Below are 23814 nucleotides of genomic sequence, written 5' to 3'. Positions count from 1 at the left end.
TTTTTATAGTTTGACTTAACAGAAAGTATGTAATATGCTCCTTATTATTATTTAGATATCATACAAATAATTATGTACATACGTAGTTCAAAGTTTATCAATATTAAATAAGATTACATAAATTCATTTAACTGTTTCAATGAAAATAGTATAATACATAAAGAACTAAAGATTAATTCAGTATTTTAATAATATTTTAAAATTAAGTAATTTAATTCATACAACTTAAATTGTAAAAGGCGATAATAAGCTATACAATTATACACAATTCGAAATTATAAGCCAATTCGCAATAACATATATCATAACCATTATCATGGAGAAATTAAATTCTATTCGATTTATTTAAAGATGATATAATCTTTGTAACATATTTTACCGTATTTTTGTTTTTATTTAAAGTGTAGATTCAACTTCTATGAAGATTAATTATTATAAGTCAAATAATAATTTTTTTACTACATATCTTTCTCAATGCAATATATTATATTTCAATATCCAATACTTAATAGTATTTAGAGATAAAAAACCTAATAACATGTACAATGGTTTACCGAAAAGTATCTGAAATTACATTAGACTAGAGATACATACATTCCATTACATATTCTAGGAACAGCGCAGATTTCAAGCATGAAAATTTGGTAAAGCCCTGCCCAAGAGCAGTTGTGGCACAGCGTGGCATCTGCCTTGGCCTCGTGGCATCGATGGGTGACTTTGGTGGGTTGGTTGGGGGCCCTGTGAGGCTGTTAACTAAGTGGAAAGACGTCGACGTCGTCGTCGACGTCGGAGGCGATAAAACCGCAGCCAACTAAGGAACAACAACTTAGGAAAGCAGCGCAAGCACTCGGGGCAATAACAACAGCAACAACAACAAGTACAAATACAAATACAAAAAAAAAAAGATGAAGTCTTGGGCAAAGGCAAAGCTTAGCCAATCAGCGTACGCCGAGGGCGGAGTCTATCCGAACTGGTTTGCCGGCGCTTTTTATATGTTTATTTTGTGTGTATTTTTGCTGATGTTGTCGTTGTGCCGTTGTCGATGTTGTTGTTGTGTTTTTCGTTTACGTTTACACTTTGCTCATCTTGCTTTGCTCGAAATTTTTTTATGGGTTATCTCGCTCTGGCACATCACTGACGAGAGCGAAAGGGAGAGAGCGAGAGCTTCCCGAATAGTGAGTGCTTGTGTGTGTGTGTGTGTGAGTATTGCCGAAGTAAACGTGAGTCTTGAGTGTGTGTGAGTGAGCGAGAGTGGCATCGAAAAAAAAAGAGCAAAGTGGGATAGGGAGAGCGTACACTAAAAATGTGCTGTAAGAAGGCGGATAAGGAAGATGATAAAAAGAAATACAAGACATTTTTTTTTTGTTGAGCCAGATGATTATCTGTGCCAATTGCAAAAAGCTTCGACCGCTTCCATTTCCATATATAGTTAGTATTGCTATCTTTTATATATTTGTGTATATTACATATGGGAACAGCTGATTTAATGCCTTGATAGTGTTAATGCAGCTATGTGTAATTATAACACGCTGAAACTCCACCCAGTTGAGGGTACTACTCTATATGTACATATCTCGTATGTATCCTGAGGAACAGCGAGTGCGAGTGCGAGTTCCTATTTACCGTAGCATGTACTCGTTACTCGGCGTCGGCATCCTTCGCGGCGGTTGGCTAAACCCAGCTCCCCGAACACCTAATCACATGTAATGCGCGCGCATTATCTGCGCTCTTATCTGCCGTCAGGTCTCTGTCTCCGTCTCCGACACCGACAAGTGGTCACTTCGTGCCATTTGCACGAACCAAATATACAGACACCCACACAGGCACACAGTGATACACATACACATAATCGCCATCCATTTCCATTCGTCGAGGTGCTAAGTGCGGAGTGGGTGTTGCTACTGTGCTTCTGCTTCTGTTCTCTGCCCTCTGCTGTTCGGCTCCCCATAACGACATAATAATAATAAGCGCTGCCGATTTACTCTTTCATCCCAGGCACAGGCGCGAAAGTATTCTCGCATCGCACTCGCACTCGCTGAAACCGCTTAGCCGAATGGCCCACGCCCACGCCCACTCTCTGCAATAACTCAGCATGTCTCTGTGTCTGTGTATGTATGTGTGCGAGTGCACGAGTGTGTGTGGCATAATTCCACCCGAATTTGCAGCAAATCCATTGAATTTCGCTACAGCGCACAAAAAGTAAAAGAAACGCGCAGCCGAACAACGAGCCATCGTGCATTGGATATGAGTGTGTGTGTGTGTGTGTTTGTGTGGGGAGGGTGGCTAGATGTCTGGCAGGTGGGTGGGGGAGTCTAAGTTGTGAGACAAGTGCAATTCTGCGCCGGAACAGGTTTACCCCAGTTTCTACGTGTGTGACTGTTTGTGTGTGAGGCGGCTCTCTCTTTGCTAGCAGCAGCACTGTTTGTTGCTCTCCGTGTTGCCCTCTCGCTCTCACGCTCATCGCTGTGAATGTGTGCGTGTTTTGTTTTGGTCACACACATAAATACAAGCACAAGCAAATTAAATGGCTCTCTCTACTACTATTTCTACTACTATTTGCAGTACTACTTGCAGAATAGTAACAAGCGATCCTCTAAGGTGACTGAAGCGTTGGTTTAGCTGAGGAGTATTATGGATGTATTAAATGTATATAAATTTATTGTTTTATATTACATTAAATATATTATTAAATAAAAAGATATGTCATATTATGTTTTTTTAACTGGGCACTAAAAATTGATAACACTTAAAATCTAGGATGGTAGCAAAGATTAAAATATTAATTTCAAAGTCAATTCATTCAATTCAGTTTAATTTATTTCAAACCATCTGCAGTTTTGCTACTATTTTCACACACACAACGTGAACCGAGAGAGCGCACGACGACTATTCAGAGAGAGCGCGAGAGCGAATCGTTTGACGTGTACGTTGTTCGTGTGGTGACGCACACACACGCAAAAGGCAAGCAGCAAATGAACAGAGACGGAAACGAACGGCTGACGTCGCGAGCCGAGTGCCGGCCGGGGCGGGCCGGTGCTTTGTATGTGTGCTGCCTGTAAGTGTGTGTGTGTGTGTCTGGTGTGGTGTGTGTCAGTGCGAATGCGAAAGAATTTTTCAGTTGTGCGACAACTTGTGCTGTGGAAGGATGTCTTGACGCGCGTCCGTTCAGCAGTCAGCATTAGAATCATACTGTAGCGTAGTAATTGAAGCCGCAGCAGCAGCAAACAGTGAAAGAGCAGGCGACGAAATTGTTTGCAGTGCTGTTGTTATTAGTTATTGACAATCCGTATAATGGACAGTCGAGTACGAGATACTTAACACACACACACACTTAAATAAAAACGTATATGACCAACTAGAGCCGAAAAAGGCAGTCAAACAATAAAAGAGAAAACAAATCAAAATCAAGCGAACAAAGTAAACAAAAAATCACAACAGGCTGCGCTTATCACAAGCACAACAACAATACTAACAATAACAAAAACAACAACAACAACAGCAACAAGAGTAATACTAAATGCAAACACCAATACAAACAACGAATAACGTAGAACGCATAACGAATAACAACGAATCAATTCTTGCGCACTCAAAACCCAAAGTGGCAATCAGTCAATCAGAGAATCTCTCTGGCAATAGACCACAACACACACAACTATATATCGACTTGCATATTCCCTACGATATCTCGATATCTCTTTAAGTTCGCGGCGAGTTCAGACGTTCAGTTCTTCAATTGTTGGAAGCTCGAGTGGTTGCTTGTGTCGCGTTTCAACGAGAGGATCACTTTGGGCTTCTTATCGCCGTCGGTTGGCTCGACTTTTGACACGCTCCTCCTTCTGTTCCTCGTCCTGTTTTTTCTTCAGCGAGGCTGAACGTTAGCTACTGATATACTAAGATTTCAAGCGCGTTTTTTATGGCGTGCCCGTGCCGCCAGTGCTAATGATGTCGCGTCGAGAAGTGCAGCAGCACAACTGCAAGAGAACAACTGCATCGAATCCGTTCCGGCAAACAGCGACTTCGACTCCAACTCCGACTCCGACTCCAACACCAACTGCAAGTGCTTGTGTTTGATTGTGATTGTGTCTAATTTGCGTCTCCGTCGTGGCAATAAAAAAGTAAAACACTGTGTGAGAAACCAACCGGTAATCGGAAAATCAAAGCGTGCTTTAGTCTTATCGCAAATTATAACATTACAGCAATAATAAATTTATAGCAACATTTTAATTATTGCTACCAAGCAAGACTAATTAATTAATGCCAAACGCGCCAAACTTGACGCAAATCATATATAAATAAAACCTCAAGGGTCTGCAACAATCATCGATCCGAGTGAACACTGAGAACTCGCAAGAGCAAACCGAAAATTCTTAAACCGAAAACGATCCAACGATCATTGTCAATTTCCATGATGGACTTTCAAAGCGCCATGGAAACCTTTGCCGAGGCCTGGGTAGCTGCCAATGCCGGACAGCAGGTGAGTTTTCCTCTTTAACAACTCTATTAAGTCGGATCTGAAATACCGTCGCCTTCAGTCTAGACGCTAAACACTTCGCAGTTAGTTTTGGCTCAGATCAGACGTGAAGCATTTCAATGGGTTGCCATGTTATGCCGAGTTAGTCACCGTTGAGCACTAAAAGCAACCAGCAACGAGCCTGCTTCTTCTCCCTGTACACATCTGAATCAGTCTAAGCAAACAAGAGCGACAAGTGCGCGTTCTAAACGAACTCGATATGCGCTACAATCGCTTTTAAATCGATTTAGAAAATTTCAGAATTAGCGCAGATTAAATTATCTGTAATGTGTTGCGGGAAATTACGTTTTCATGGCTAGGAAATGATAATTGTAAAAAGACTTGGTAAAGATCAGCTGAAGATCTAAAAATAGATCATCAAGATCGAATTTATAACTATCCATTTTTAATGAAATTAGAAACTTGGGAAATTTGTTCAATTTTATATAATTTTTAATTTGTTTTTAAATTTATTGAAGTTTTTTAAAAGTTAATTATACGATTTTATTAAAACCTTCAGAGAGTTTTGCAAATATAAAATTTTTTCTATTATTGCATTGAAGTAAAAAACTTGCATATGAAATTTGTGAACAAATGAATTATTATAATACAAAGGCAAAGATTGGCTATGATTAATTATAGATCAAATTAATATTAATAAATATTATAATACAGAGACAAAGATTGGTGAAGATCAAATTATGTTGTTTATTATAAGAACATAATTTTATCTCCTTAGTTTTTAGCATGAAAACGTTTTCAACCTTTTTTAATTTGGGATTTTAAATAAATACTAATGATAAATTGATAATAGTGGCTAATAAATGGGTTTATGTTTATTATACTTTAGTAAATAAAGTTGTTAAAAACGGTTTGTCGAAAGAAGTTCAGAAGTTTTTGCAGGGTATTCAGGAAACGTAGCAACATCTGGTATTAGGAAATCACAAATAGGCGTATAGAATGACTGCAACCTGGTCGGGTTCGTTGTGATAAAAAGCCTTGTTTATACACAGATGAATTTTCTTTTACTCATTTTTTTTTTTTTTTTTTGCTACGAGTATTTATGCAGATTAAGAGATAATCCTTATCGGCTGCGTGGCAGCGTGTTTAGAGTTGAGATTGGAGCAGCAGATAAGCGAAGTGGGGCTGGTGCTGATTGTATTTCTCTGAAGGTGGAGGGGAGTAGGGAATTGGGGGTCGCTATGTACATAAGGTGGGTGCAAATAGATTGTATGTGCGTGTGTGTTTGCTGGCTTATGTGTATTTGCCTATTTGGGATCGTTGGCTAATTGCTTTGGTATGGTAGGTATATGGGTGGAGGCGTCTTGGCCAAGTCGGGGCATGCCCTACCTTGGCGCACCCCTCGCGAGTCCTAATCTCTGCCAGCTGGCGGAGCGGCCTATATCCAAGTGCCGCCACATCGAAAAGCTTTTAGCTGCGATAAGATAATCCCTCGAGTTGCGACTTTGCTTATTGCTAATTTGGGCATAAGGTGATGATGTTGCTGCTGACGTTGCGTCGCCCTCTCTCTCTCTCTCTCCACTTAGATATGGCCCGATAAATGCGATAACAGCGTTGTAACTGTAACTGTAACTTTAAATGTACTATATAGAGATATATGTAGTTGAGTGTTGCGCATAGCGTCATCGTTGTTGCTTTTATCGGGAATAGTTGGGAACTCTGGAACTGCGTTTGACGTTTACGTCGCTGTCGAAGTTGATGTTGGCAGCGCTCCGTCACCCTGTCATTGATATCGCAATTAATCCAAATAAGTGCGATAAAATTGATTATGAACATGCTGGCGTGATTAGTGCAACGCACACTGTGGATCCCGCACACACACAGTGGTATACTCACACACACTCTCGCAGTGACAGACTACATGTGTCCGGGCGTTTATTAGCAGGCATAATTGATTATGTCGTGTGAGTGTAATTATTATTTATCTGGTTGAGGTTTGTCAGTCAACCCTTACCGCCACCCCTGCCCCCTGCCCACTGATGGCATATGGTCGCATTAGTCAGTGGGCAAATCTATGGGATGGATTTACAAGTGTGGCCCTCATTTGATTTCTGTCTCTATTTTATGATTTCCGAAAATGGAAAAAACCAAACAGAAAGCAAAACAAAAACAACAACAAAAATAATACTGTTTGGTTATTTTATATATTAAATAAATCAACGCATTAACTGAATGTTACCGCTGTCGATATCAAGACACACACACACACACACTTACACATACACATCTATAGCATTCCTCGACTTATCGGCATTGTCTTCTTGCTTAAATCATGCCAAGTCTACAGTCTACGACAAAAAATGTTAGCTGCGGCAAGAATTCTTTTTTAGTTTTCTTGGCGTTTATATTTTTTGACAGTTTTATGTGTTCGACGCATACGCTTAGTGAATCGGTGAATGGGATTAAGATAAGACTAAGTTCGAGTCCCCCCATATGGCACACAGATAATAAAGCTTTAGGTATGTAGGTCTTTATATGTGTATTGAGTTCTGTTTCGTTGGTTTTTTTTTATTTTTTATTTAATTTGTGAGCGTGTTCCAATCGCTGCTTATAAATAACTAAATGGACACAAGTTTCAAAGAACCCAAAACGAATAAAACAATAACAAATCAAAAGAATCTCGATTCACGAATCAAAAACTATAACAAATCATTTTCTATTTTCTTGTTGTTGTTGTTTTCTTTTTCTGTTTTTTTTTTCCTACGAAAACACCTATTACACTTGGAGGCTACTCTATCTGTCGGTATAACGTCGGTCGGAGTTGTCGTAGCTTCTTTTGATTTTGCAACTAATTATAAAGCATTTAGTTTTATTGTTGTGATAATTTCTCAGCTTCGACGCCAATATCGAATAATCAGACAAACAACCAACAAAAAAAACCCAAAGAGACACAATGATAATGACATGCGTTTCGCTTTGTAGTTATATCACCTTTTTCATAGATAGGACTTTTGAATTGAATTGAATTCATTTCGTTTCATTTCATTCATTTTTAGCCAGATTAGCTGTATTGATTCTATGCGATGACAGCGGCAATTTAATGATCTCTTTCTAGGGCTAATCTCATAGCTCTTTGCTCCTGTCCTATTTGATTTCCTGCTTAGCGAGCAAACGAGCGAACGCGTCATTTCCGTATTTGAGCTAATCAATAATCGACTGCGCATCGAATCATTTCATGAATGAATGCAGCAAGCTCCCCTTTTCACCTTGCCAGCTCGTTTTTGGTAAATTCCGGTAGTCAAATGTCCATTAAATGCCGCTCATAAATGTCCAAACTGTTTGTCATCCCGCTGCTTTGCTTTGCTTTGCCTCTGTCTCTTTCTGTCGGTTGTTGTTGTTGTTGGCACGCCTCTTTGTTTGCGCCTCCGCCCCCGACTAGCTCTGGCTGCTCACTTTATTGTTGTCTTGGCTTTCTTTTCTGCAAGTGTGAGTGTGAATCACGTGTGAGTGTGTGTGTGTCAGGTCTAACACCTTTTTAAACTCTTACTGCTGCCGCATTGACTGCGACTTCGACTTCCACAACGAAGCATTTATCAGGGCTTAGGCGTGTTCCTTTCACACTCACACACACACACACGCTAATACACACACTCTTGCAGCTCGACAAGCGACAGACAGTCGAGAGACACAGATCTTTTAGCCGCTTTTGCTTTTCTTTTGATTGTAACACATTTTTAGCATTTCATTCTACGCTTTCTCGGCTCCCACTTTGTGGTAGATCGAGGGGAGTGGAGAGGATGGAAGGGGGGGACAACTTGCGGTGGGTTCAGCGCCTTTTTACGGTCCGATTATGTGCTGCGGAGTTTGCGTATGCGATTTAAAAATGTATTAATTATTCAAAGCCGATTGGATTATAATAATTTATAATCATTATTACCATAAGTTGCTTGGCATCTCTGTCTCGCTCTTTCTCTCTCGCTCTCTTGCTTAAACTGGATCTGAAACTGGACTTGGAGATTGGATTTGAAGTTCACAATAATGTTACTGGGCTGGGCTTTCATATAGATCGCTCGATCGATCGTTTTGCCATAATCTCTTTACACAAATTATGCATATCGAATGTAAAGTCAATCTTAGTCATCCGCACAGTGTATATAAACTTTAAGTAGTACTATACTATATATAGTATATCGATCGGTTGACGAAAATCAATTTTGATATCGAAGCGCAAGAAACGCGTTAAGTTAATTACAACTTGTCAAGTTGTCTGTAAGTTTGGCATTGCCGGCTCGAATCAAAATGGCTTTAAATCAATTTCTGTGGCATGTTTTCTACTATTTCACTTCACTCGCGATCTTTTCAAATATGCCGCCCTCTGATAATCAACAAATGTGTGTGTATCGCTGTTGTTATTGTTGTCTACCTTTTTACCTTTTTTTCCAGTTTTGTACTCACTGCATAGTCAAGAGTCGAGAGAGTTGTCGCGTCTGTTTTGGGTTTGTGGTGCAGCTATCGTAAAACAATTTTGTTTCGCAGCTAATGACACAATGATAAAACGATTTGTAAGACATTGCGATAAGTGCGGTTCAGGCTTTGTAGCTTAAGGCACATCGCACATCCGAGCAATCGAGCAATCGAGCAATCGAGCAGCGATAAAATGGGGGCAAATGACGTGTTCGGGGGAAATTAATATGGTTGCCTCTTGATCTAGAGATTGCTTCCTTGGAACTCTGTGCGCACATTATCAATGAAAGCAATTTCCACAAGTGATCATCAGCTAATGCCTGAGTACTCTTTCATATTTCTTGGCACACACCGCTTCGACTCGTAGTCAATCACAGAATTCAGGAACAAAAAAAAGCTGTCAGCTCTGCCATTATGTATTTTTAAACACATTTATTAAGCAGCTTAATCAGCATACCGAAAAAAGAAAAACGAACATGAAAACGAAACATGAATAACATTTACAATCTGCGCATTTCCCTCCCAAATTCCCAGTTTGCTGTCCCTCCCATATTTATCCACCGACGCATTGTCACCTATCTCGCTTAATTAGTGGATTTGGCCTCTTCATGCGAGCATATCTATCTCTTGGGTTTTTTTCCTTCTTTCTTTCTCCCCTCTGCATTTATTTATATACACACGTATCGCATCCAAATCCGAGACTGCTACACAGAGACAATCGCATAAATTTGACTTAATTTTGTTGGAAAATTATGACAAGTGGGCTGAATGGAATATAGTATTATTTGGGCTGCATAAACTTGACGAAGACAAGTGAAAATATATACTACAAGATCTTCGATGTGTATCCCTCGCTGTCTATTTTTCCAATGTTTTCATATCGCAAATCATTTCTGGGATATTTTTCGATCATATTTCAAGTTTTTGGGGGGATGACAAACACAAACACAAAAAAAAACTTACATAAGCCAGACTATATATATATGTATAATATATATAGATATGTTGTGTGCTTTTGTTTGTATGAAAAGATTTATAACATTTCATTTCGTTAATTTCGAAAGGGGCTCGACTAAGTCGCCAAGTCGGCAGGTCGGCGGCGCATATTACTAATACGTCCCGTTGAAAATCATAAGCCGCCAGCCAACAAACGATTTCTACAAGTCACAGCGACAATCGGCTTAAACTAATACGCCGACGAAGTCGAAGTCGAAGACTACGAAGACGAAGACGGAGTTTTGTGTCCAAGTCTCTCAGCAGTCTCAACATATTTTTGTTAATAGCAGCCAATGATGGACAAAATGTCGGTAACCTCGTCTTATTTAAAGTATTAACTGCTAACTAATGTGCGACACATTATAACGAGGGAACCGAAATCAACTGAACATCAAGTCTTACAACGCGACTGCGAGATACCCATTAGCTCAAGACTATAAACAATTTCGTTGTAATTGTAGCTATTAATTTATTAATTGTCTTCAATTAATTGCAGTTCTGAGTAGATGAAATTTTATTATCATTTCGCTCAGTTAGAAAGAATTGAATTCATTTTATTAACTAATTAAATTTATATGTTGTAATTTGAAAAAGAAATTTTATTAATTGAATACATTTTTCAGATTTGACTGATTAAATTTGTCATTCATAATTTGAAAATAAATCTCTTTCATTGTGTAAAGTTTTGAGAAATTGTAAATTGATTTTGCCCCTGACTTCTACTATTAAATATATAAAGTAAAAAAATATTTAAAATATATTTTATAATTTGATAAAGAAAATTTACTAATTGGTCGAACTTTCAAATATGACCAACTAAATTTGTCTTGTAAACTTTCAACTCATCAATTGTTTAAGTTTTTCAGACTTATTAAGATTGCATTCTTTATTAAATGGAAGTCTTAAATGATTTTAAAAGAAGTTAAAGGAATTAAATTAAATTTTATAAATTTTTTTTGTATATATTTATCTCTAGCTTTTGAATGGACAAATGCTTAATCAAATTTTCACATTTTTGTTAGCTTTATTTTTAGCTCTTAATTTTTTTCATTAATGTTGATAGTGTAAAATTAAATTTCTTATTGATGATAATTGTATTTTCAAGGTATTTCTTAATAATTTCAAAACCAAATTCATGACTAATTTCAGTAATAAGTTAAATCCAATTTCGAATTGACAAATTGTGTATTAAATTACATTTTAAAAAGAATATAAATACTTTTTTTTATAAAGATGCAGGGCCTAGTTGGAAACTCTTCGCTTTCTGCAGGGTATTTAAAGTTGTCGCTCGTGCTTAAACCTGTCTATCCATAGCTACACCTCATTTAAGTCCAGTTTGCTGTCACAGGAGTCAACGCCAACGCCAAGGCCAAAAACAGGTGAAGCTGCTGCTGCTGCTGTAGCTGAAGTTGAGGTAGAAGCTAATGCTGAAGCTGATGAAGCGGTGATCATGCGAGCTTCTACAAAAGAGATTATATTTTCTAAGCGCTCGCAGCAAAATGTGCGCCACACAAACGTGTGAAAGAGAGGGAGCTGTAGAGAGAAAGAGAGAGATGGAGAAAGAGATGATGTGTGTGTGTGTGTGTGTGTGTGTGTGACAGTGGAAACGCCTAATGCGCAGTGAGCGGCGATCGCTGAGCTGCTTAACTAAATCCGGCTTAAGATCCGACACAAAATTAATGTCGTTGAAAAACATAGCAAAAGTCACACATTAACGCCGACTGCGACGGCGACTGAGACGTTGATGTAGACGCTGAGGAAGTCGCTGGCGAGGCGAAGCGATTACCCATGATCTCGCACCAAGAGCTGTGCTCCCCACATTCCCATTCCCATTCCGAGTTGGAGATGGAGCGAGGTGACTCTGTGTAGACATTTTACAGCGGATTATTTTGAATTTGCAGCGCAAAGCAGAATGGAAAATAAGCCATTTGGCAAGGGGGTCGAAGAGGGGGGGATGTTGTTGGTACCCAGCAGCTTGTCAATAACTAAATTGATTCAAATTACCAACGATTTATTGGCCATTGCGCTCCACAGCAAAAACTGACAATGGCCATCGGCATTTGGCAATCGACGATGTGCGATCTTCGATCTTCGATCTTTGATTTTCGTGGCTACTGTTGCCCCAACAACTAATCCACTTAGCTGCGCTCTCTCTCTCTCTCTCTCTCTCTCTCTCTCTTCCTCTTGCTCTCACTCTCTGTCTGTCTGTCGACTAATCGCAGTTACACATACTTTTTTCCTAGTTTTGTGTTATTTTTTTTTTGACTAGTCATAAAGCCGCGGCTTTTGCTTCGCGTTAATCACAATCGTAAAATGACAAAAAAAAATGTGTCGACTGGCCGTAAGACGATAAAACATGCACAGCAAATCGTTAATAACTCAACTTTAATCTATATAATGGGCCGCCTTTTATCCAAATCTAATCAATTCCATGTCTCCCCTCTGCCCACCTCATCACCAAACCGCGGGAGGGTGGTTGGGGGAGTGGAACTGTATCTAAAGGCGACACATGTTTCATTACTTGCGTTTTATCGAAGACCTTTCAACTGGCCCGTATTTGTGTGGCTGGCCAAGGGACTGATCGACTACTCGTCGTCTGATCGACCATCGATATCTTTAATGTTCACATTATGATATACACATAATTGTATACCATTTGTGTGTGTGTATGTATTTGTATTTTCGGGTTAATCTAATCGTCGCGACGTCGCTCGTCGCTGAGAATTACGCGCATGTTGACCAGCCGCTGACGAAGATAACCGGAACGGAACGGAACGCTGGCAAGCGGGGCTACGGGTCAGAATCGAAGGGGTTGGCGACAGCTTTGGCCTAGGTTTTTGCTTTCGGGTAAATTTATCAAATCCAATTTCGATAAATTACTTTTTATCTTAATGAAGTGCCTTAATATGCTGTGTAGCCGACAAATAAGCAAACAAGGCAGCGCTTGATTGATTAAACACAATTACCGAATCACTTTTCCCCATAGTCCAACCCAACAGTTGCGTTCGACATCGGGATCGTGCTTGTGCTTTGGGGGAAGGAGATGAGGGTCGTCGGATAATAGGCCAAAAGGTGTGCGTACGGTCACATGCCGAAATTAAGTGCAAAGCATTTAGATTATGACTCAATAGCTCAACTGTAAGCTACACATATTTATTGAATTTATTTGTATATGATACTTATATATATTAGTGATCTATGCATAAATACTAATGATATGAGATCAATTAATGAATAAAATAAAATGATTTGCAATCAATTAAGAGTGCATTATAAAAACTAGTTTTCTAGTTTTATGGGTGAGAATTTCTATTGTATTGCAAATTTTATAACTAAAGATAAAAGAATGCATAAGAATTGCATTCATACCATAAACAGGCATCAAAATAACTTTTGAAATACTATTTTTTTTTAATATTTTTTTGCATTTGTTTTTTAAATAGGTCAAATTCAATAATATTGTAGGCTTTAGAAGCAGACTAAATTTCATAAGAAAAGAAACTTATATGTAAAGTTTGTCGCCCTCGCTTGCTTGCCCTTATAGTAAATACATTACATTCGATTTAGATTAAACAGTGAATAAGACGTAAACTATTATGGGATTAATCAATTCAATTTCTTGAGAAACAGAAAATGTATTTTCATAATTCTGAGAACTAAGCGCTTGTTCGATTCAATAGTTAGTAAATTTTCTTGACATAGCTAATTATAATGAAAATGTAAACAATTTAATGAGGATAACATCAAAACTGAGTTTTTAACTTGTTTAATAACTATAAAAATTGATTTCAATGAAACAGTAAAACTTCCTATTTAAACCTCAATTTATAATTTGGAAATACAAAAATTACAATATATCGTCTATGGATTAACTTACTATAAACTTGCTTAGTAATTCTGTTTTCAGTGCGAATTTTTACTGTATTTTTTTGAATACCTAGAAACCTCTTCTTCTGAAGCTATGAAAATTCGGAACTAAATGAATTAACTTAAAGTAAACTTACAACAAAGTTGCTTTGAATTTTTGTATTGAATGCGAATTTTTTGAATAACTAAAAACCTCTGAAAATTTGGAATGGACATTTTCCATTATATCGCAATGATAACTTATTGATTAACTTAAAGTAAGCTTGCACAAACTTGCTTTGTAATTCTGGATTTAGTGCGAAATTTTATTATAGTTTTTGAATAACTAAAAACCTCTTCTTAAGGCTTACAACAAACTTGCTTTGCAATTTTTTTGAATAACTAAAAATCTCTTGTGAAGCTATGAAAATTCGGAATGGACATTTTCCAATACATCTCAATGATAACTTATTGATTAACTTAAAGTTAGCTTGCAACAAACTTGCTTTGTAATTTTAGGTTTAAGTGCGAATTTCAATTGCATTTTTAGCGCTGTTTCGTTGACATTCTCTTCTCGGTGTTGGTATTCAGGGTCAGCTGTGAGCTGTGAGCTAACTTAAGTGGTTGTTGTTTGGTTTGTTGAGTTCAGCGATGGGCCAAAGCGATCCGGCGTCGAACACCAACGCTTCAATGCGCAAAATGCAGCGATGGTTGTCGTCATCGTCGTCATCGTCGTCAGCGTATTGCGTGTTTGACACGAACCCTCAAAAACAAATCAATTCCTGTACAAATTGCAACCTTTGGCAGAGGTTCTTGTTGTTGTTGTTGCTGTGGTTGTTGCTGTGACTGTGTTGCAGTTGCATGTTGGCCTCTCTGGGGCGGCAGCTTATCGGTGTCGTCGGCCGGGTTGCGTGTTGGCTAAACCTAATCCACAAGCGATGCAAAGGGGCGTGGCACAATCTAAGGGCGATGCAGAAGGAACGTGGGCAAGTGCATGTGAATGTCAGCTAATCTAAGTGTGTGAATGTGTGTGAGTGTGTGTCAGTGTTGTGCCATTTAGTTTTGCAAATTACACAAGCAAACACACTAATTAGTTGGTCGATTCCCACTCCAAAGTGCGATTCCGATTGCGATTTGGATTCGAGTTGCTGCTGCTGTTGGTGTGGCAGGAAGTTGTCAGTGCTGTAACGAGTGCTTGACACACTCACTACTCATTCACTCATTCATTCAGTCAGCCAGTCAGCCAGCCAGTTATTCACTTATTCGCTCTCACACTCACTTGCAACCGGAGTAGATCATGGAAATGCGCTTATGTCGGATTATCCCGTAATTTATGTTTGCAGCTCACTGCAATCACAATGGATACGACTTCACCTCACTCATACATACTTGCACAACTAATTGCCACGATCATTACACACACACACACACACACACTTAGAGTCTGGGGCAGGCTAATGACAATGGGCTACAATGCGAGAGGAAACGGCGGTAACTCGCAATTGCTTCAAGCGTTTTGTCTTGCCCGACAAGCGGCTGAGGAGAGAGAGAACAGGGGCAAGGGGCAGGGACAGATGACAAAACAGAATTGTGTCATTCGTGTGCACAGGATCGCTGCCAGGGAGACAACAAAAAAGTAGGAAGCGAGCAGCATTTGGCTTCGTGGGGAGAAACAGCAAAGGGAAGGCAAGCGCATAGGAAGATGGGATGGGGAGGGGAGCGGAGAGCATATCAACCGGAAGCGTAATCGAGCTAAACGGACACACAGCCAGGGAAGTTGCCAATGTGCGTGTGCGTGTGTGTGTGTGTGGGTTAACATTAACCCATTGTATACACACCAAACAACAACAACAGCAGCAACGAAAAAACTAAAAAGAGCGGGAAACGTTGAGGAAAAACGCCATGAGGAAATTCAGCCAAGAGTCAAGGCTGAAAAACATTGCAACAACGCGTTGGCCAAATGGCAGCAGCTAAAAAAAACCGAAATAAAAGCGGCAAAAAACAGAGCGAGAGAGAGCGAGGGAGACGGCAAGAGTTCGCCGCTCACTGGGTCAGAGAAACAGGTGTGAGAGCAGCCAGCGACAAGGACACTCTCAATAGATAATCCTAGATAAATGTGTGTTGTCAGCTTAGCTCATTTGTTTAACTAAATGCTGCTGCTGCAACAGCGTGTCGCTTTTGCTGTTGGCGTCCAACTTCCTGAACTCGTAAAGCGGCAGCCAATCATAAAAAAAGGGCAGCTAGTTGCGATCTGCAGCTACAAATGTATCTCGCACTTTAAATGTATCTTTAGCTGCTGTAAATGTATCTGCAATGGCAAATGTATCTGCTGCTCTTGCTGCTTGCAACTGCAATTGTATCTGCTACTTTAAAAGTATCTCTTACACACCAACTGCAATTGCAACTGCAACTGCAACTGCAGCTGTATCTGCATCGTGTATCTATATCTGCATCTGCATCTGCAGTTGCGAGAAACGACTTTATGCGATCTGCTGACAGTCTGTCGGCCAGGTCGAGACACGAGACAAGTTCTTGCTTGCTTGCTTGCTTGGCAATTGATTGGGTTAATTGCAAGTATTTTCGTCGAGATTCAAGTGCATGGCATTAGGCATTGTGGCATGCGCAATGTGGCATATGTGGCAGCATAAAAAGGTAATTAAATCGCAATTGCAGTTGCAACTAATACGAAGGCAAGTGCTTGGAAACCGATTATGGAGCCGATAGGGCCACAGACTGTTGTCATTCACTCGGAAGGCACGCGCCATGAAATGGGGCGGCAACACAGACCAAACAGACAACAGGCCGCATGTTGTTGCAAGTTTGAGTTGGAGTTATGCGTGCGAAAATGTTGCAGCGACAAAACTGATGGCAAGTGGCACCTTGGCTGCTGCTGCTGCTTTGGCTGTCGCCGAGACACACTTGCACTTTAATGCTTTTCTTGGTGTGAATTAATTTTATTGCCTAATTGTGTGTCTGCGGCACATGTTGAAACTATTAAGCGCATTTTAAACACACACAGCCACACACAGAAGAACTTCACTCCCCAACTCCTCTACTATGTAAGTTTATGGTTCTCTGAGTCCCTATCAGCATTTAACGAGCCCCCAAACACTGTCAATATGTTAGATACTTTTTTTTTGCTATTTTCAAAATGGTTTTCAATGAATTTCACATTTCGCATTTGTTGGAATTTGTTTTGCGCACAAAATGTCTTTATTTATTTTAAACAGAAATTGACAGTTGACAATTGGGAAATTGCTTAAGGAAGAGCGCAAAACGTTTGACTAATTACCCCTACAAAAAAAAACTCTATGTACATAAAAAACTAGCAGCATCTTTTATGGCAATTTGTTGGAAAAAAATATTGCCTGCTGCACGTGCTGCAAAAAGCGGCACACGTCGTTGCTGCGACGCTTCCTGCCACGCGAGTTTCACTTTCAACAGCAGTTGCAGGACATTTGTCTGAGAAGTAGGCCAGCAAGGACTCGACTGCTGTTCTGTCTTTCCCGTTCGAAGGGTGCGCATCCCAAGATGCGACTCCCCAAAAACTCACGTTCCCCTCTCCCTCTGTCTTTGGCTCTCTTTTTTGCTGATATGATAATCTCGAAATCGAGAGCTCGCACCTCGTCAGGAGTTTGTGTGCCATTGTCTGCCATCGTCGTGCTTCCTGTCTGAGTTTGCCTGTTGGCAATAAAAAAAAGGAAAAAGAAAAAGAACGGGAACTTGAAAAAGGTGCAGACAACGCTGCAGTTGTCTCAGTCGCTTGTCTAATCGCCCCCGTCAGCGAGGGCTGCTCGTCATTTGCTGCCTCTTATCATTAACGACTTTGTCCATCTCTTTCCCTCACTCGCACTCGCTCGCTTGTTCCTTATCGCACGCCTAAGATCTGCGTGCGTACCTTAAAAAGTGAAAACAAAAGGCCTACAAATGAGCGAGGCACAAAGTGAAGTACTTTGCATTAGCTGCTGCAAGTACAAGCTGCTTGCCACAAGACAGGGGGCAAGTTACGCATATGCAGGAAGTGACCTATCACAATGGCAAATATTTTAATTGGCTCTACTCGCCACATCTGCTCTATGTCTAGTCTATAAGTGAGACGTTGTCGCTGTTGCTGTTGCTCTCACTGTTGTGGCTGTCGCTGATCTAATCAATGGCCTCTAATGCTAACGGTAAAAGCCTGGCCAAAAAGCGCTTTATTAGGCTTATCAAACATCAGAACAGCAGAAAAAAGATAAGAGACTAAATCGAGAAATCGCCTTTGATGTCACACACACACACACACACACACACACACCCACACATATGTGTCCTGTGTGTGTGTCCTGTCTGGTCTGCCTTCACATCCTGTCTGTTGTTTAGAAACTGTTTCTGTCTGCGACTTTGTTTCGTTTTCATTTGCTTTTTTTCTCTGCTGCTGTTGTTTTCCGCTTTTGTTTTGTGCACTGTTTTTTTCTGCTTTTTTTTTGGCGAAAGCCGCACACAAATTAAGTTAACTTCCTGTCTGTCTATCGCTAATAGCAAATTAATAAGAGCTTCCGGTCAATTGCCTGGCTTGCGGTTTTCGCTTCTTTTCTCTCTCTCTCTCTATCTCTCTGTCCGTCTGTCTGTCTGATTGTGGGCTGTTGTGGGTGTTGCCACTGGGGCAGCTGTGGCAGCTGTGCCATCGCTTCTTGTTGGCGCTTGTCCTTGACACACATCGTCGTCCTGCTGCCCACGTCTTTTCTTTTTACACTTGAGCGCTTGTCTTACAACAGTTGCTGCTGCAGTTCCTGTTGCACAGTTGCTGCTGCAGTTTGTTATCTAAGTAGGGCTCTCGGCTATCGGGACTGCGGGTGCTGTTGCCTGTTACTTGTTACCTGTTACCTGTTACCCACTGTCGCGTGCTCAACGAAGTAAGTAAGTGAGTGCGAGGGGAGCTCGTCTTTTGGCTGCTTCCGGTTTTTGTTGGTGAAGCGACTTTACAGCTGTTCAAATGTCCACAATTGGCAGTTGCTGCCACATTTCGCTCTTTTAATTGTTATAAATGATATCTTATCTCTAATTTTATGCAATTTGACAAATTTACAAAACGTTTTTCACTTGATTTGAGTAGCTGCTGCTTCTGCTTCTGTTGCTGCTTCTTCGCTTCTCCTCGCTTAATTGCTGCTGGCTGGCAGCACGTTGCAAGCAAACAACAAACAGGCCCAAAGCAACTGGTATTTTGCCAGCTCAGCTAATAGATGCAGCCGGGCAGCCAAGGCAAACAATTGCTGCCCCTTGTCTTTGCCACACCTTGGGGGAGGGCAGCGCTGAGGATGGCAATGCTGTGGCAAGTTGCACGTTGCACGTTGCAAGAGAGTTGGGGCGGCACCTTCAGGTGCCTTGTTGGGTGTTTGTGTTTTGGCTTGTTAACTTTTCAGATTGTTTGATATTGCTCTCGGCTCGTCGCTGTGTGTCTGCAACAACGAGCACTTTGGCGCTAAAAGACATGTTTCAATTATGATTGTTGGCGTGTCTTATTAATTACAAGCATCGGCATAGACTAAGTCGGGCCATTTAGTTGGTCATTTAGTTGCAGCGACTTGCGACCTCTGTGTTTAATTGTGCATTGCATTTCATTGTGGTTGCAACTTTCCGTTCACATGAAAGGATATCGCAAACAATTTTCTAGTTTAGCCAACTATGACGCAAAAGGACAAAATTGTATTCAATCAAGCTGATCACTCGCTATCTATCTCTGTCTCACATTCAGCTGCTATCTCTTTCCATTGCTATCAGTTGCTAAACAGAATCAGAATCGTCATCTTAAGCGCGTCAACTGAACAATCTAACTGATTGCTTACAAATGAATCTCAATTAAAATTAATTCAAAACATGAACTGGGTATTATTTACCCGTTTGACACTCACACTCACCACACTCTGAATACACTCGAGTCGAGTATTCATATATTGTATATTAGAAATATGCCACACCACAGATTGACACACATCTGCCTGCTGATGCTGAGATGTTGCAAGGGGCAGGGGCAGGAGAGGATCAACTGTATCTCACGATAAAAAAAAAGAGACGAGCTGAAGCTGAGACTGCAGACTGAGGCGCCTCAGTGTGGCAGAGTGGCAGCGTGGCAGCGTGTGGTATGTGCTGCATATATCAGCATCAATTAATTTGGTATTCGTGATTCTACTTAACATCGATTGACCCCAACAGATTAGTCGACCAAAGAAATGTCAGTCGCCGAATCAAGTGAACCAAGTAACCAAGTGTGAATGCCAACATTCTTGCGACTCCTCTAGCTATAAAAAGAGATAGAGATAGAGAGAGAGAGAGAGAGAGAGAGAGAGAGAGAGAGAGAGAGACACACACACATACACACATAGAAAGAAAGAGGGAATCGAGGTCGAGCATTTTTCGTGACGCAAATGCTCAACTTATATTTGCGCTCATTCGACTTTTGTTCACATTCATATGTATATTTATTTATTTACTATATTCGCTCGCATTGTTGATCGCTTTTCACGATTTTCTCTCACTCACTTAATTGCCCAATGCCACAGCTTTATAGCTATATAGCTCTTGCCTCTCGATCTTTAGCTGACTTCTTTTTTTTTGGGGCGCCTCTGGCGACTATCTTAATGCTTGATTGAATTAAAATCGTTTGCTGCCACTTGCTGTGTTATGGTTAGTGCATAAAATTCGCCCCCTTCTTGGTGTCGATTAGTCTCACAGATCGCTTGATTGCTGTTGCTGCTGCTGTGGCTGCTCCTCGATTTGCTTAAATGATTGATCAATGAGACAATTGTCAATGTACGCCTCATGTGTCGATCTTCTTCTGGCGCAGTTTAGAATTTGCATGAAATCTCGAAGACGAACTCGGAACACACAGATCATTATATCTATCAATCGATTGTCGGTCTGTCCGTCTGTCTGTCTGTCCAGAGTTGAGCAATCAGTGCGCGTTGCGTTAGTTTTTTGTTATTGAGTGTGGCGTTATTGATTGATAAATAAATACGAATCTACGAGTAACTGGTCTCATTTTTGCGTATCAGCCTATTACATAACCTCATCGCAATTTACATTTCAAATCAGCATTGAACAATGCAGGTGCAATATATAACTTTTTAAATGTATTGAATATGTTATTATAATTTTATTGTACTTCGCATTAATGATGAGCTTATAACATTTAGAATGAAAACTTTTTAAATTCATTAGTTTAATTAGTCTCATATTAATTTATTTCTACATTTATTTTTTATATTATACATATTTTGTGAAAACTTTTTAAATTTTAATTTTTCTAATTAATGCAATATTTGTATATCTGAGAATATTTTTCATTTTAATTTAAATGTTTCAATTACAAAAAAATTTTCATAATTTCAATCAACAAATGGTAAAATGGTTCAATTTGTTTGCAAAATTGGTAATTTTCTTGTGCCTAATATTTTTTGGTTTTAATTTTTCATATTTTCATATTTTCATGCTAGTTTATACAACGTTAAAACATTTCTGTAATTTGTAGCTTTTATTTTAATTCTGTCAATTATGTTATTAAGTTGTAAAAACAACTTTTATTTTGAATACTTTTTGCTATATCTTTTACAAAACATTTTAAATGTTCTACAAATCTCAAAAATTTATAATTTGTAGCACTTATCTTAATTGTTGCAATTATGTTATTAATTTGTATAAATTAAAATTTTTACCTGTTTCGTATGTTGTGGTTGATAGAGGGGCGAGCTCTGTGAATGTCATTTCCTTTTGTGTGTTCGTTTGCGTTATTGCCAGAGATCAAATTAATGAGTTTTAAGGAAAGTGTCCTGTCAACTGTTTTAGGGGTGACTTCAGCTGGGATGCTCCTTTGCTGTTGTTGTTGTTGATCCTGAGAAGAGTCAACTTCATAAATTTAGTGCTGTTCATTCGGGCCTGACAAAATGTGTCCCTTTTTCTTTTATTTTCTAACTTGTATAAATGCTAACCTATTTAATTGACTTATAATTGGAGAGGGGCAGGCAGAGAGAGAGAGAGGCTGGCAGCAGCATATGGGTAACTAATAATTTTGTGCGAGGAATTCCTCAAGCGCAACACGGCCAAAATGAAACGAGGGCCGAAGAAGCAGAGGCAAAAGTAGAACTGGAAGTGGAAGTGGAAGTGGACACATCCCCTGGCTAGATGTTGGCTAACGGAGGCACTCGACAGGATCACAATCACATGTGAAAAGTTAGCGGCGCGCAAATGCAGCCAGTTACAGTTGAACGAGTTTCGAGTTTTCGCTTTCGCCCGAGGAAATGCGAATGGGAATGGGAATGAGAACGTGAATGAGAATGGCACTGCGACTGTTTGGGAATGAATAAAGGAGAAACAAATACAAAATAAAACCGAGAGACCGAAGGGTGCAACGCAAATTATGCCGCCCGCCATGTTGAACTTGAAATTGTAATTGGCATTGGCAAGGGCACCTACATATGCATATGGCTGGCTGACTGGCTGGTTAGGTTGACAAAAGTTAACTGCCAGCCGGCTGGCTGACTGGCCAAGTTCCTTTTGAGCCACTGTCAGCTGTTCCCTTTTGCTGCAGTGACAACGGGACTCGAACAAATATTGAGACAACATGCGATGACTGACTGCAATGGATCAGCTTCGACTTGTGCTTAACTAGTTGCTTTTGCAATGCGACTAATTGCTGAAGAGGCTTTCAATTATGTCGGTATTCAAAAGGATATAATCATTTAGTGGCCACTCCAAATGAATGTGACATGCAAAGCAATGAAAAAATACAAGTTATTTATAAACTACAGTATGCTGTCGATAAATTCACCTGCATTGAGTAATGTAATTGCTGGAAACGGAGATTAGATTGCGAAATGGAACTTATTTAACATACTTGAAATATTTTGCCTTTAATGCATTGCATGTAACTGCAATATTTCAATAAAAAACTTCTGAAAAACTAAACTATAAAAATAGTCGATCGATTTTGTTAAGAGAATAATTGCAGAGAATTGTATGAAGTTCCTTAAATGTAACGAAGTACTTTAACTTAACTGCACTGCATTTAAGTGCAATATTGAAATATTTGCAGGTAACTGCTAAATCGATTAACAAAAATGTTACAAGATGTATTATGCTTTCTACAAAATATTAATAGAAAATAATACGACAATCGTTAAAAGCAGATTGCTCCAAAGCTTTTAACTTATCTGCATTGCAAGTAATTGAAATGACTTAATAAAAAAAACGTATGGCACAATCGCATTTGCTTTTTATAGAGTGTTTTAGTTAATTCAAGAATAGCTGCTTAGTTGTTTCATTTATCGGATCATCAAATATAATATCCAATAATTATTTTGATCAATTGTTAGTGGACTACTGCTCGAAATATATTTCTCTACAATTGCACATTGCAGATAATTGCACCACTGTTAGTGTAAATGTAAATTATGAAAAATTGTCCATATTTTGTTAATAATTTGTAAAGCTGAAAAACCTTAAAATAGTGAATATTATGCATTTCGAAGAGACTTCTATATTTTATTGTATATCTTTGAGCAACTTTCAATGATGCAATGAAATTTTAACAAACAGAAAATGTGAAATTCAGCAATGCGCAAAAAGATAAAACACAGATAAAGTTTGATTTGTAGCTATATTCTATATATTCTATATTCTCAAATCAAGCAAATATTTTTGACAGCTTAACTTTTTAGATTGATTTACATATTTTGCACATAACCTCGATCATATTCTAAATACTTCTCTGCCAAAGAAAACTAGCAACTTTCTGATTGCTTCAGACTGCAATTTCTCTGTAAAGTTCTGCATGTGCAATCATTTAGTTGTCTTTACATTACTCCAAGTGTAAATACCATTGAATTACGTTTGTTCATTTTGCAGTTACGCGATGTGACAAAGTGTTAAGTTAATAATTTGCCCGAGTGGAGAGTGGAGAAGAGAGAGACCAGTTTTCTGGTCTCTGGTAATAATTGAAAAATGCCAACAGACATTGCGCTATGGCACGAGAGAGCTTTATTAATTTTTGTATTTAAAACATT

At 39.3% G+C, this 23814-nt stretch overlaps 1 protein-coding gene across 1 annotated transcript in view; it reads left to right on the top strand.

The window, feature by feature from the left end:
• The first annotated feature begins 3111 nt into the window (after nt 1-3111).
• LOC132790163 (homeobox protein 13) overlaps nt 3112-23814 on the top strand; it is a 56955-nt gene continuing 36252 nt past the window's right edge. Inside the window, exon 1 of the mRNA XM_060798613.1 lies at nt 3112-4477. Coding sequence (XP_060654596.1) covers nt 4409-4477 — 69 coding nt within the window. The 5' untranslated portion in view covers nt 3112-4408. The remainder of the gene's footprint in view (nt 4478-23814) is intronic.

Source organism: Drosophila nasuta, chromosome 3, assembly GCF_023558535.2.
Source record: "Drosophila nasuta strain 15112-1781.00 chromosome 3, ASM2355853v1, whole genome shotgun sequence".
NCBI lineage: Eukaryota > Metazoa > Arthropoda > Insecta > Diptera > Drosophilidae > Drosophila > Drosophila nasuta.
This window is presented reverse-complemented; position numbering and strand designations above follow the sequence as displayed.